Raw genomic sequence first — 13913 nt, 5'->3', positions numbered from 1 at the left:
ACACTACAACAAAACAATACGTTTTTCTACGAAATTGCCTACAAAATATTTCGTAGAAAGAATTTCCTTCGGAAACCCTTCTGAATTTTGACGAAAATAAAAACGTCGAAGGAAATAAGAAAGAAATTTCCTACGCAAACGGATAAGAGAAATGAGAAGGGTGTTAACTTCGAAAATCCGTCGGAAAACTAAATCGAAAGAAACTTTGAAGGAAACAAGATAGACTATCGAAGGTATTACAGTGGAAAGAATTCGGAAGGAATATTTGCTTTCATTTTCCTACGAGAATATTTACGAAGGAAAAGTCGAAAGAAACCTGTAGGAATATAGAAGGACACTAGGCCGAAGGTATTTAAAAGGAAAGATTCCTTCACGTTTCCTACCAAACTAATTATTCGAAAGAATTTTTTATGTCGGCATACCAAAACAAAACCAAGTGGGCAAGCAATTGGGATGGTGATTGGAATAGGAAAGATGAGAACTTTATTCTATATAAGAGAGTCATTGCCTATCTTAAATTCCAGACAACAAAAACCTTTATTATATATATAGCTCCGGCTTATCTATTATTCCGAAAACAATATTTTTCTTCTATGCTTCCATTTTTTCTCCAAATATTTACAAAAAATAAATAATTTTCGCACGTGGTTGGACAAAAAAAGATGTTATCCAAACGGGATGCTTACGAGGGAATATGCAGCTGGACTCACCGAATTTATGAACGTCGCTATGAATCAGGAAAGCTGCTTACGAAGTGGTAAGATGTTATGCCCATGTCCATCTTGTAATAATAATATCTTCATTGACAAAGATTTAGTCTGGGGACATATTTATAGTCTTGGAATTATGTCGAGTTACAAAGTTTGGTTTTATCATGGGGAAACTGATGCTTACCACGTCGGTAGTACAAGTGAAAATGTGATAGAAAGGGTGGAAGAATCTGGATTGGGAGGCGGAGGTGTAGGAACGGTTCAAATGGTTCATGATGCACATAGAGAAAATATGCATGAATATCTAGAACCTGAAAATATAGTAGAAGAACCAAATTTAGAAGCAAAAATATTCTACGATATGCTAGATGCATCGAAGAGTCAATTATATGAAGGTTGTAAGGAAGGACATTCTCCTTTATACGCTGCAACTAGGATGATGAATATAAAGACGGATTATAACTTGGCAGAAGATTGTGTGGATGCTTGGGCAGATTTTGTTAAAGATATTTTACTGGAAGACAACATCTCACCGGCTTCGTATAATGAAATTGAGAAGCTTGTTTCTGGTCTTGGTTTGCCATATCAAATGATTGATGTTTGTATCGACAACTGTATGATTTATTGGCAATCAGACGCAAACTATTTAGCTTGTCGATTTTGTGGAAAACCCCGATTTCAAAATACTAGTGGGAGGTCCCGAGTAGCGTTTAAGCGTATGTGGTATTTGCCATTGGTCGATCGGTTGAAAAGGTTATATCAACAAGAGCGGACAGCTGCAGCTATGAGATGACACCAAGAGCATTCAACCGATGGCGAGATCGCTCATCCCTCAGACGCAGAGGCATGAAAACATTTTCAGAGAATTTATCCAAGTTTTGCCGAAGAAAGCAGGAATGTCTACCTTGGACTATGTACAGATGGTTTCAACCCTTTTGGAAAACATGGACGCCAATATTCTTTGTGGCCAGTAATTCTCACACCTTATAATTTGCCTCCATCTTTGTGCATGAAGAGAGAGTTTCTATTTCTGTCTATCCTTGTTCCTGGTCCATAACACCCAAAGAGATCTCTTGATGTCTTCTTACAACTTTTGATTCATGAGCTACAAGTTCTATGGGAGCACGGAGTTCAAGCCTATGATGTATCATGGTAGCAAAATTTTACGATGCGTGCAGTGCTTATGTGGAATATTAGTGATTTTCCAGCTTACAGAATGTTATCTGGATGGACAACGCATGGGCGATTATCATGCCCATACTGTCACGATAGTACATATGCATTTCAATTAAAATATGGAAGAAAGACCAGTTGGTTTGACTGTCATAGACGTTTCTTACCAGGACCGCATCCTTATCACCGTAACAAAAAAATGTTTAAGAAAAACCATGTAGTTTCTGATGGTCTACCACCTGAGTTAGATGGTGAAAATATATTGATGCAGCTTAGGGATTTTGGCGCGGAGAAGACGACATATTGCGGGGGGGGGGGGGGGGGGGAGTGTGCATAATCCAGTAGACGGGTATGGAGAGTTTCATAATTGGCACAAACGTAGTATCTTCTGGGATTTGTCGTATTGGAAAAATCTCTTGTTGAGACACAATCTAGATGTCATGCACATTGAGAAGAATATCTTCGATAACCTGATGAATACAGTTTTAAATGTCCCGGGGAAGACAAAAGACAATATCAAATCAAGATTAGACTACCTTCAATATGCAATCGACCTCATTTACATGTCTTACCAAGTGGAAGAGGTCCAATCCCTAGATTCAGATTAGATGGAGATGCTAAGGATGCATTTTTTAGGTGGATTGTACGAAAGGTTAATTCCCTGACGGATACGCTTCCAACCTACGAAATTGTGTTGACAACCAAGAAGGTCGATTATCAAGATGAAAAGTCATGATTGTCATGTTTTTATGCAACGATTACTACCATTTGCATTTGTCAATCTCCTCCCAAAAAACGAACATGAAGCTATTGCAGGTATTAGTGCTTTTTCTCAGAGACCTATGTACAAGATCACTGACCCCAGCTGGTATCAGGCAATTAGCTGACAACATACCAGTTATAATATGTAATCTTGAGAAAATATTTCCCCCCTCTTTTTTCGATGTCATGGAGCATCTTCCAATACATCTTCTACGAGAGGCAGAATTGGGGGGACCTATGCAGTATAGGTGGATGTACCCATTCGAAAGATTCATGTTTCACTTGAAAAAGAAGGTCAAAAATTTAAGCAACATGGAAGGTTCTATTATTGCTCAAAGCATCAACGAAGAAAGATCTAACTTTGCTGCACACTACTTTCCCCCAAGTGTTCAAACAAAAAGCCGAAAACCTAGCCGTTATGATGACGGTTGAGAAAAACCACATTACATAACCCAAGTTCCAGATATATTCTCACAAATTAGGCGGTTAAGTGGGAAACCTACTAAGCGGTGGCTTACGGAAGTTGAAGTAAAACACTTGCATACCTACATTTTGTTGAATTGTGAGGAACTATGGCCATATGAGAGGTATAATTTAGTTATGAAATATTTTTGTATCTAATATCTTTTGATCATAAGTATTTATGTGTTTTTAAAACTTGTCTATCCAGGATTTATATGGAGCAGTTGCGAACATCTTATCCACATTATAATGAGGATACACTTGCCACTAAAAAACAGAATGAATTTGTACAATGGATGAAAGTCTATGTGAGCATTTTGAAAATTTTAGTTTCTCCTTCTTTAATAACATTTCAGTTAAAAAAATGGAGTACTTTTGAAACAGGTGCACACATGCAACAATAGAGGTGAGCGATTACATACCTGGTTAGAAGAGTTGGTAGATGGTCCATTATCGCTTGCACGAAGCTCACCGACTTACTACACACGTGGATATGCATTCAAAGTGTTTAGAGAGAGAGAGAACAGAACAACGGTCAATTCTAGGATTAGTACGCAAGCCGATAATATAATATACTATGGTGTTCTTTGAGAGATTTTGGAGGTGGAGTTCCCAGGAGTTATTAATTTGAAATGTATAATTTTCATGTGTGATTGGTATGATCCATCTTTCGGTAGGAGAGTACGTGTAGATAAATTTGGTGTTAATACAATACGCACATCAAGACAACTTGATAGATATGACCCTTTCATCCTCGCATCACAAGGCGACCAAGTATGTTACATCCCCTATCCTCGCATTACCAAAAAACAAGATTCATGGGTTACTGCTACGCAAATAAGCCCAAGAGGAAGAGTACATGGAGTAGTAGAAAATGGCCCTATGCAACAAACATATGTTGGGAGCATCTCTTCTGTTGAACTTAGTCAAGACGATCCAGCAACATGAGAATTAGAAGAAGAGATCACAGTCGATGAGATTTTGGATGCTTCTGAAGAAGTGGCGGGGGAGTTTGATGAGGAGTTTGATTCCGCTTCATCTGAATATTCATTTTTCGGACTAATATTATATCCACAATAAATGTTACTATGTATATAAAAAAAAATTAACATGTAAATGTTACTATGTATATAAATAAACTTACATGTAAATGTTACTATGTATATTAATAAAATTGGTATATTTAAAATTATTGATTAATCAAACAATATTGTGGAGAAATTTTGTTACGTAGTTGTTTTGTGTTAATTATCCAATATTGTGTAGAAATTTTATATAGAAGGACAAAATCAAACAAAACATAAGTTATATAAACATAAGTTATAATTTTACAATGGATTAAACAAAATTTTATTAAAATTACAACATAAAAGAAAACATATTTGCAGGAAAAAAACAAAAACAAAACATAATTTATATAAACATAACTTATAATTTTGTCTTTCTAAATGGATTTGGCAATCAACTAAATGGGCTTAAGAAAAACTTAAATTTTATTGGGCTGTACTTAATTAGTCGAGAAAGAGAGAGATGAGAAATAAAAACCCTAGATACACTTTCTCGTTTTTCACTAATTAACCTAAGTTACCTAAACACAAGCGGTGTATCGGGGAGGTGATCAAGCGGTTGTTTCTCACTGGAATCACCTTCGATCGAAAACTCAGTTCAAGCTAGACACCTGCGAAGTCCACCTAGTCCGTCTCATGTCTTCCCGCAATGTAACGAGTCAAAGGATGACCGCCAATCTCTCGTGGTCTCCACCGGTAGATCCACAATTTACTATAAGTTTTATAGTTTTACAAAGTTCAATTTGGTAACTTTTTTGTTCTTACCGATTGTGTGTTCGGGTTTGAAACAGATTAGACTTGTAATTATTTTCTTACGCCGATTTGTTTTCCAAACAAGAGTCTCACACCTTAGTGATAGTTGGTGTTTAACTATTTATGTTTTCAATCTATCTCTTATTTTTAGCTCAATTAAACTAACTAATATCTATTATAAACATCACAAAAGCATACACATCAAGGATTTATCAGAGTCAATTCATTTTGAGAGTCAATTCATTTTGAGAGTCAATTAATTTCCTTGACATATATAGATTTTGTTCTCTAATTTCAGGAGAATACTCGTCAGAACTACGAACGGTACATGGCAGAACGGATACTGCATTATGATAGCAGTACCCCGAGCAACTCCGTCACCGAGTTGCCAAGGTTTACGCAAAATCCACATGGTCAACACAACCGTAACGGTAGTGATCCAGCAGCTGAGAATGACGAATCAGATGTAGCTATTCTTGCCGATGTAAATGATTTGCTATGTGCTCCAGGACGCACAAACATCCCAGTCCTATGTCCAGACCGTGAAGGAACGGCTACATGGTAACCCTCCAAAACTTTTAGATAATTCAGATATTGTTAGATTACAGATTCTCCTTTAGACTCATTTGTTTGTCAATACATTGCAGGTTTAGACATGACTCCAGTGGTAAGATTACGAAGTAGATACTAAAGATGCTGAAATCTGATCTCCCTAAGCCTTATCCAACTTATCGATCTCTCCCACTAGAAATTAAAAACAGATGGTTCAGAGCTTTTGTGGTAAATATAACCTTTCTTTGGTAGATGTTTAAGTATGTATAAATTGGTTTGTGGTTTCTAATCAATTATGTGGTCATCTACAGCAAGAGTTCAACTGGGATCCATGCATTACAGAGTATGTTCGCACAAACTACAATAAGCAAGCAAAAGCTTCTTTTAAAGCTAATGTCCGTGACTAGAAGAAAACTTGGAAAAATAAAGTGCGGACAACTTACCTGATTGGATGAAGGCGAAGAAGAGTCTATTTGATGGTTACATCAAGATGTGGACAGATGAAAAAACAAAAGAGATTGCAGCCCAATACTTTGTCAATCGAGGAAGTAAACGAGGTGGATTAGGGGTGGCTAAACACAACAACGGTGCAAAAACTTATGAACGTCGTTGGGATGAGCTGGTAAGTACTTCTGGTTTTTCTGATTCAATTTAGTTCACACATAAAATCTGATTTGAGCCTTTCTCTGTTTTTATTACTAACTATGGTTTCTGTTTTTGCTAAGGCAACTGAATTAGGAAGAGAGCCTAATATGATTCATTTCATGGAACAAACACACTTGGACAAGAAGACCAGAACCATTAGTGATATGAAAACCAAACAGTTTCTGGATATGGCTTCTAGTCAAGTAGAGCTCATCCAATCTCAATGCCAACATGATGGTGATCCTTCGGCTCAGCCAGACCCTCTTACAACATAGGAGATTAACTCTATTATGCGAAAAGTAAGTTAATCTTTTAAAATCTCTTATTAACTGTTTCATTATCTATCAAGTGATTTACAGTTTGTGGATGTCTTATAAAATATCTAACAAGTAAAGATTTTACAATTCTTGGTTTTAATTGACAGGTTGTTCCAAAGGTTAGAGGTAAACGTTATGGCTTTTGAACCTTTTCGATGATGGATGCCCATCTTCTTCTTCAGCTCCACGACAGATTCCTAAACTACAAGAAGAGATTCAAACATTGAAGGCTCGTGAACAAGAGAAAGACGCTCAGATCAAGTTTCTTATGGAATGCAACAAGCTCCTCCTAGGGCAGTTTCCTGATCTACGTCCACCTGCCTACCCGGAGACACCAGCAACCGTCGAAGACGAAGACGAGACACAACCTTGATCAGTTTAATAATATCTTGTAAAAGAACAACCTTGATCAGTTTCATATTATCTAGTAAAAGTATGTTTTTTGTATATGGATTGTTTTTGGAGAAATGAAGTATGTATTTAGGCATTGCATTTGTCTAGTTTCAATTTATAAAAATGCAAACTAATTGGAGAAACTAATATTGGATGTTTCTGGTAAACTTGATATGAAGTTTTCGTAGGTAAATAGAATGAAGTTTTTGAAGGAACCTGAAATGAAATTCTCAAAGGCATTTTGAAGGAAATCGTCGAAGGAACTTGGTTAGAAAATCTGAAGGAAAATGGAATGAAAAGTGAAGGGAAAAAAACAGATCGCATAGGAAAATTAAAGGACAACTGTTGAAGGAAAGCCGAAGGAAACTCGTTCCTTTGCATATAACGTAGGAAAATAGACAATACTACCCTTCCACTTTATTTCACTTTTCCTTCGAATTTTCCTACGAAAGTTTTTTGGTAGGAATTTCGAAAGGTGTTCCCTTCCATATTCTCACTAATCTTGATTCCTTCGGGCTATTACCTCCTTCTTTTTTTCGTAGGAAAAAAATGAGAAACAACTATTTCCTATTAATATCCTTCAATTTCGGCGGTAGGAAAACGTATTGTTTTCTTGTAGTGATAAGTATATTTATTCTAACAACAAAAAAATAAAAATGATATACCGTATGTGTTATTAGGGATAAGATCCAAAAAAAATACTTCCTGTGTCCCTAATACTGTAGATATGATGATCTACAGTTCTAAGATATATTTTTGTTCATAAAAAATTGATTTTGAGGATAAAAAACGAATATAATTTTTCTACTTTATGCTTTTTCCTACAAACATTTATCTAATGGTTAATCACACATACCTGTTTACAAGCTGACAAGATGATCATCTCTTTTGAAATTATCTCTCAAATCTAACCTTCAATATATTTCTTCCCAACTTCTTATTTTGAGACAACTAAAATTCTGCATTTTTCATCAGTTTTGATGGAGAGCACAATGGAGTAGCAAACCAACCCATAAAATTATGAAATTTTGTGGGAATATCAACAACAGTCATATGAAGACACAGGAAACAACAGATCACGATTTCCATTTACACTACAAGAAAACATGATTTTTACGACTACAAATGGCGACTCCATATGTAGTCGTTAGTTTTGGTGACTACATAGTGACTATTAGACGACTATTTTACGACTACAAATATTTAGTCGTATATCAGTCCCTTATATGCGACTACATATAGTAGGCGGTATTTAAGTCGTATTTTAGCGACTACATTATGACTATATCGCATACCAGAACAAGTAGTCGTTAAATAGTCGCCAATTTAGCGACTAATATGCAACTCTTGGTAAAAGGCGTTAAACAGTCGCATATCAGTCGCTATTTAAGAAATCAAAATTTTCAAAATGTAACCTCAAATCCTTAACTTATATCATAAACTCTAAATCTTGAACTTTCAGTTCTTAATCGTAGAAATTAATTCATATACCATATAACCAAAACATAACCATTATTATATATACATAAAACCAAGCATTAATACTTATAAAAAATCTAATTAACTCGTTTTATCCAAAAACTGAGGTTTAACACTTAAAATTATAGTTTTCCAAATCTAAAAACCTATACCCCAAACCCTATACCTTTAAACCCTAAACCTTCAAAATTTAAACTTTAATAATTCTTACATAGAAATTTAATCATGAACCATTCAAACAAGATATAACCATTATATATGTAAAAAATCAAGTAAAACTATTTAGTATTTATATATAATTCAATCTTTCCAAAAACAATTTACTTTAAATTTATTTAATTTAGTCATTGGAAAACCAAAAATTAATCATTTTAAAAATATAAATCAAATATAATATTCTTCTAAATCTAAAACCCAATTCCCAAATCCTAAAATTTAAATCTTACTTCTTGAAGTATGAATTTAAAACTGCAAAATATATGAAATCATGAAGTTTTGATTCAATTAATTATTCTTTAAATAATGAAGTCTTTTCATTGGATGATATGTAAACACAAGGATTTATACGATCAACCGTTTATTCATTTAATCCAACGAACAACATATCTTTCTTCCTTTCCTCCCCTTCTATCTCCTTGGCCGATGAGACTTTCTCTTCTTCTCTCTTTGTTTTTTTTTGGGTGGTGATTATCATTTGTCTCCTCCGCCTGTTGCTTCATTCAGTTCGATCTTCATCTGTGTCATTTTTTTCATCCTCTTAAGTTGTTAGATCTGTTACCAGAGGACTCTCTCGCGGATCTCAGATCTTAGATCTCAACCCCAGCGTTTCATTGATATAAGGTAGATTTGCTTCCTTCCTTCTTCTTCTTTTTTATTAAGTCCTTCCATTTCAGCTTGTTGTCAACTTGTTTCATTTATATTGGTGAATTACAACTGCAAAATCAACATATATGAATCCTATTTGCTTGTTGAACACAAGATTGCATGGTCACAGAGAAAGGGGCTGTTTTTTATGATTTCTGGCGGAATACTAGATCTATCAAATCAAGTATTCTTCTTATCCAGGTTCATATCATTGAAGCAATATAAATTTTTTTTTTCGATTTTCCTTTTGGTAATTTAATCTGTATATCATGTGTTGTGGTAATGAGGGTATACAAATTTCTACAACTGTCTACCTAAGTTAAAAAACATGGATCCGTAGAATGTTTATTCTGCTAAAAAGCTTTTATGTGGACGTCTAATTAAAAGTTTATTCTTTATATTGGGTAAGTTGAGGAATTTGGTTTGGGCAACTTCTAAGCAAAAATTTGGTGACCCACTATTCTACTTTGACATCCGGAAAGCATGAAGTCTCAGAGTTCAAGGTAAGCTTATATGCAAGGTAAGCTCTATAGAGCTTTCAAGATTCATGGATTTCACACAACAATTACACAAAATTTAATGAAGGATCTTCATCTGTTTCCTCATTGATTTGATGCAGCATCTTGATAGACCTGGTGTGAGCTTTTGTTCACGCACAACTTATGATAACAATGCTATAACCAATGCTTTTGAGATTTATAAAAAAACACAGGTATTTGCACATGTAGTGATAGACTGATAGTGTTGACTTTTGTTGTATTTCAAAGAGAGGATTTTTTTTTTTTGGGTTTGCAGATGGTAGTTGTTGTAGATGATGAGGCCAAAAAATGAATGAGATTTGATTAAGTTGACATCGTTGTTACACCTGAAGCTATGTCTTGGTGGTTAAGCATGGGACTGGAATCTTATGTGTGAGTAGGAAAGGCGAAGCTGAGATTCAAGACTGTTGCAGAGAGGATGTGGTAAGTTAAGGTAATCTTTATGGACTTGGAAGCCTCAAAGAAGAAGATACAGCACTTTTCATTGGTGGAAAAGTACTTGCGCCAAACTGATCCGGCCTTTGTGGACTTCCTTGAGTCTGAATCAAGTGAAGCACCCATCGAGCCTCCAACATAAAAACCATTTCTTTCTTAGGTTACTTATCTCTATTTCTTAACTCATGAACTTGTCACTTTGGCGTATGTTTTGTCCTTGTGACTTGTGATAATCTTAGTTTTAGATTGATCATATTGGTTGTGTCTTTTGGTTTATTGCAAATGTGGTATACTTTTGGTTTTTATTTCTATAGAAAATTGGCTTCGTGAACCAGGAATACAACAAATTCGAATTCAAAAACAAAACCAAAAAAAAACAATTCTGGTTTCTATTCCATATATTCATTAATCTATTTGTTAAATCTGTCCTTAAGTAGTTGGCAAATAGTCACTAAAACTTTCGAACAGAGTTGCAACATTTTCCTCAAAATAGTGGCAAAGTAGTAGTTATTTAGTCGCAAAATTTAACAACTACATTACGACTACACTTAAACTAACTCTGTTCACATCGTATTAATCGTAAAATAGTCATAATATAGTCGTAATTATTTACGACTATTTTACGACTACAGGTTTTAGTCGTAAAAGAGTCGCTATTTACCGACTATTTTACGACTATTTTTTCTTACCAACTAACGATTTACGACAACAGTGGTTAGTCGTAAATTAGTCGTTATATCTCATTTAGCGACTAATTAGCGACTATTTATGCAGTCGTAAATTGCATGTTTTCTTGTAGTGTTACGGTTTAAAAGTTACGGCCACTTTCCCAGAACAGATCCGGAATGATGCAACCTGCAAGCAGTCCAACTTTGAAAGCAAGTTCCCACTAGACCACAAGGAATCAGATGACAATCTTTATATCATTGGAAAGATCTCGCTCTCAAGTATCAGAACACCTTTCATAGCTTAAATCCGAGGTCTGTAGCCATAGTAACCGAAGAAGAAAGTACCAACCTTAGAAAGAAGAAAACTGTTCTTGAATCCCGGAAACTGTTCTTTTCATCATTCTTACGATTCCTCTTCTTCTTCTTGCATCTGTTCACTCTGATTTTTGTTTCTCTTTTGTAGGATTAAGCAATGAATCAACTACTAACACTCCCTCTTGATTCATTAGCTGAATCCCCAAAGTCCAAAAAATTAGGAAATTTGATCCCACACGCTACTTCTTCTCGATCGGTTGGTTCGTAAATCTCTTTCACGACATTGGCAGAACTCATTGGTGAGTTCCCTTACTCCCTCATTGCTTCAATCTTCACAAGATTTTAATTTGCTTTGTCACTCTCTCTCTCTCTCTTTCTAAGATCTCCCTCTTGCTCTTATTCTTCATGAATTTTCTATTTCCTTCTTTCTTCTTCTGCAGGTGTTTAGAGTAGAATAACTCTTGTTTCCCTCTTCAATGGAGCTGATGCTTCACGTCAGTCTCTTCCGGTTAGTCAAACCCTCTTCATGGAGACTCTATGCTCTCCACAGTCTACACACAGGTAATTCACTTCTCCCTCTTATTGATTGTGTGTCTTAATAAGGCAAACATCCGAGCCACGACACACATACAACAAATTAAACAAAACATCAGCTGACTTCACCCCACACAAGCTTGTAACACATTGAGCGGCTTCGTCTTTGAGAATTCACAAAACTGATCAACCACCAATTAACAAGCTGATCAACCACCAATTTACAATTTTTTTGTTTCTTCCCGACATTGAAAACACCAAAAAGAAAAGAAAAAAACTTCTTTGCGATGTGATTCCGATCGATACCACTGCATTGTCCAGTGACCCTTTCGACACTGTTGAACTATCCACTTCGTCTTCTTCTTTGAACTCTCTGATGCCTTTCATCCTTTTTCCTTACTACTGAATATCTTACTCCCAAACCTTCTCAACCACAATTGTAAGATTTTTAGCTGAAGATCCAATGAACACTATCGGTTATGCAACTTAGCTGCTACCGCAAATCTCCGGTCGCCTTGTTTCACTCCATAAAAGAAAATTTAGCCAAATTCCAGAACAGAGCTTCTTTCCCGATTTCAAATTTAATTAACAATTCCAAAGAGATATTTTGCTAGCAATATCTTAGTCTTTGTCTCTCTCTAATGGTTTCATGACCTTGTGCCAATCTTGTTATAAACCTTAATTCCTCTTTTCTTAGTCAAAGACAACTACAATTCACTCTTTGTGGAGGGAGCGCAATGCTCGGCGACATGGGGAGACACCGGTTCAGGAGGTAACACTAGTTCAACTGATTGATAAAAATGTTTGCAACTGACTCAGCATCATTGGAGGGGGACATCTTCTTCAACCTTGGTTTGCTGCTACGTTCTACTGAGTATTATGGCTCTGTGTTTGTTCTTTACTATTTCTTTCAAATCTTTAAACCTCTGATGTCTTCTTAGGTAGCCACAAGACCTTTCGTCGAGCCAGTCACAAACTCTAAATCCTGTCAAATTTAAGAAATCCAGGATTTGAAATTGCGTTTCTCGGTTGACGAAATGAGGAGAAGAAGACTCTCGACTACTCTCTCTATCTTCTCAAGCAAATCCACAACGTATTCACTCGTATCCATCATCTCCAAAAAGAAACCTAGAAGCTGCAATACATTTTTCAATCACCTTCTCACAATAGGCCTTTCGTGGGCTCAATTAAATCAAACATTGGCCCAATGAAATATTCTTCTAACCAAACCTAAGTCTATACCTCCTATTTTCCGGTAACAATGTCGACGATGATTCTATAAACTCCTGACGAGTTCAACACAATTTTATCTTTCTTCTTCGTCCATCTTCTTAAACATTCATGCCCACCGTTGCACCTTTTGGCAAGTATTCATAATTTGAGTGTCTCGACTTGATCTTCACAACCCCGCGAAGTCAAGCCTTCAATTCCCATCCTCAATCAGCCACAGCAAACCAAATCCTTCCTCCAAGTCTTCTACTCATAATCTCACATGAAGCCTTTAAACCTTCAAACCAAATATATCTCCAAAACCATCGGCTTCTCTCTCTCTCTCTCTCTCTCTCTCTCTCTCTCTCTCTCTTTTTCTTTACAAACTTTCTTCTATGTTGTGTCAATTCAGTTCTCCATCATCTTATTCATAATTGATCATCCAAACATGATATGTCTTTGTTCTTCTCTTCACCCTCAACGGACAAAGAACCGGATGCGATGCAATATTTTTCTTAATTAATCTGTAAGTTCTCTTCACTTCTTTTCTGGTAGACATTGAAGCTTTATATGAACCTTGCTTTGTCTTTCCTTTGATTCTGAAGTTTCATACAAATCAGAATTCTCGATCTCTTCCTTACATCATCATGAACACTTTTCTTCTCTTCCACTTTAGTTCTCTCCTTCTAGCCACAAATCCAGGACCATACCCAAAACAAGAACATACCTCTATCGAACATAGCTCTGATACCAAATATAAGACTTATATGTGGCTAGATCTATATGTTAAAGCATGAGAAGACACAAACTTTGTTAACCGGGTTCGAATAACCTACATCCCCAAGACCAAGTACAGAATTCATTAGCTAGAAAAGTTGCATCGTACAATTGAATCTGATGGGGAGACGTCACACACCTTGTGTGAACCCTATGGCGCGCACCTCTTTATGAAACACCCTCTTGATATTTATAAGAATTGCTCAACCCTAGAGTTGACAACTTTCCTATTCTAAACCGGTAAACTAACATATTTAGA

At 35.8% G+C, this 13913-nt stretch overlaps 1 protein-coding gene, 1 long non-coding RNA gene and 1 pseudogene across 8 annotated transcripts; all 3 read left to right on the top strand.

Annotated features, from left to right (window-relative positions):
• Positions 1-527: 527 nt before the first annotated feature.
• LOC104767767 (uncharacterized) lies at positions 528-4299 on the top strand (annotated as a pseudogene). The gene is made up of 3 exons (XR_015570525.1): positions 528-3232; positions 3316-3415; positions 3492-4299. The product of XR_015570525.1 is annotated as an uncharacterized LOC104767767 (transcript).
• Positions 4300-4646: 347 nt separating this feature from the next.
• On the top strand, positions 4647-6928 carry LOC147934388 (uncharacterized). Its single transcript, XM_087471836.1, has 6 exons — positions 4647-4870; positions 5226-5488; positions 5575-5707; positions 5791-6101; positions 6205-6423; positions 6549-6928. Exons 1-3 carry the CDS (start codon positions 4811-4813, stop codon positions 5609-5611), a joined length of 360 nt encoding a protein of 119 aa, XP_087327962.1. The 5' UTR covers positions 4647-4810; the 3' UTR covers positions 5612-5707; positions 5791-6101; positions 6205-6423; positions 6549-6928.
• A 1930-nt stretch (positions 6929-8858) lies between these two features.
• On the top strand, positions 8859-10482 carry LOC109127559 (uncharacterized). Of its 6 annotated transcripts, none has more exons than XR_015570523.1 (5): positions 8859-9153; positions 9308-9378; positions 9587-9697; positions 9797-9889; positions 9973-10482. It is a non-coding gene; the product is annotated as an uncharacterized LOC109127559 (long non-coding RNA). The 6 variants fall into 6 exon arrangements; XR_015570522.1 differs by having other exon boundaries at positions 8872-9153; positions 9293-9378; positions 9587-9680; XR_015570520.1 differs by having other exon boundaries at positions 8889-9153; positions 9293-9378.
• Positions 10483-13913: the final 3431 nt, after the last annotated feature.

Source organism: Camelina sativa, chromosome 11 (genome assembly GCF_030686135.1).
Source record: "Camelina sativa cultivar CO46 ecotype springtype chromosome 11, ASM3068613v1".
In the NCBI taxonomy this organism is placed as follows: domain Eukaryota; kingdom Viridiplantae; phylum Streptophyta; class Magnoliopsida; order Brassicales; family Brassicaceae; genus Camelina; species Camelina sativa.
Note: the sequence above shows the minus strand (reverse complement) of the source record. Positions and strands in the feature narration are given on the sequence as shown.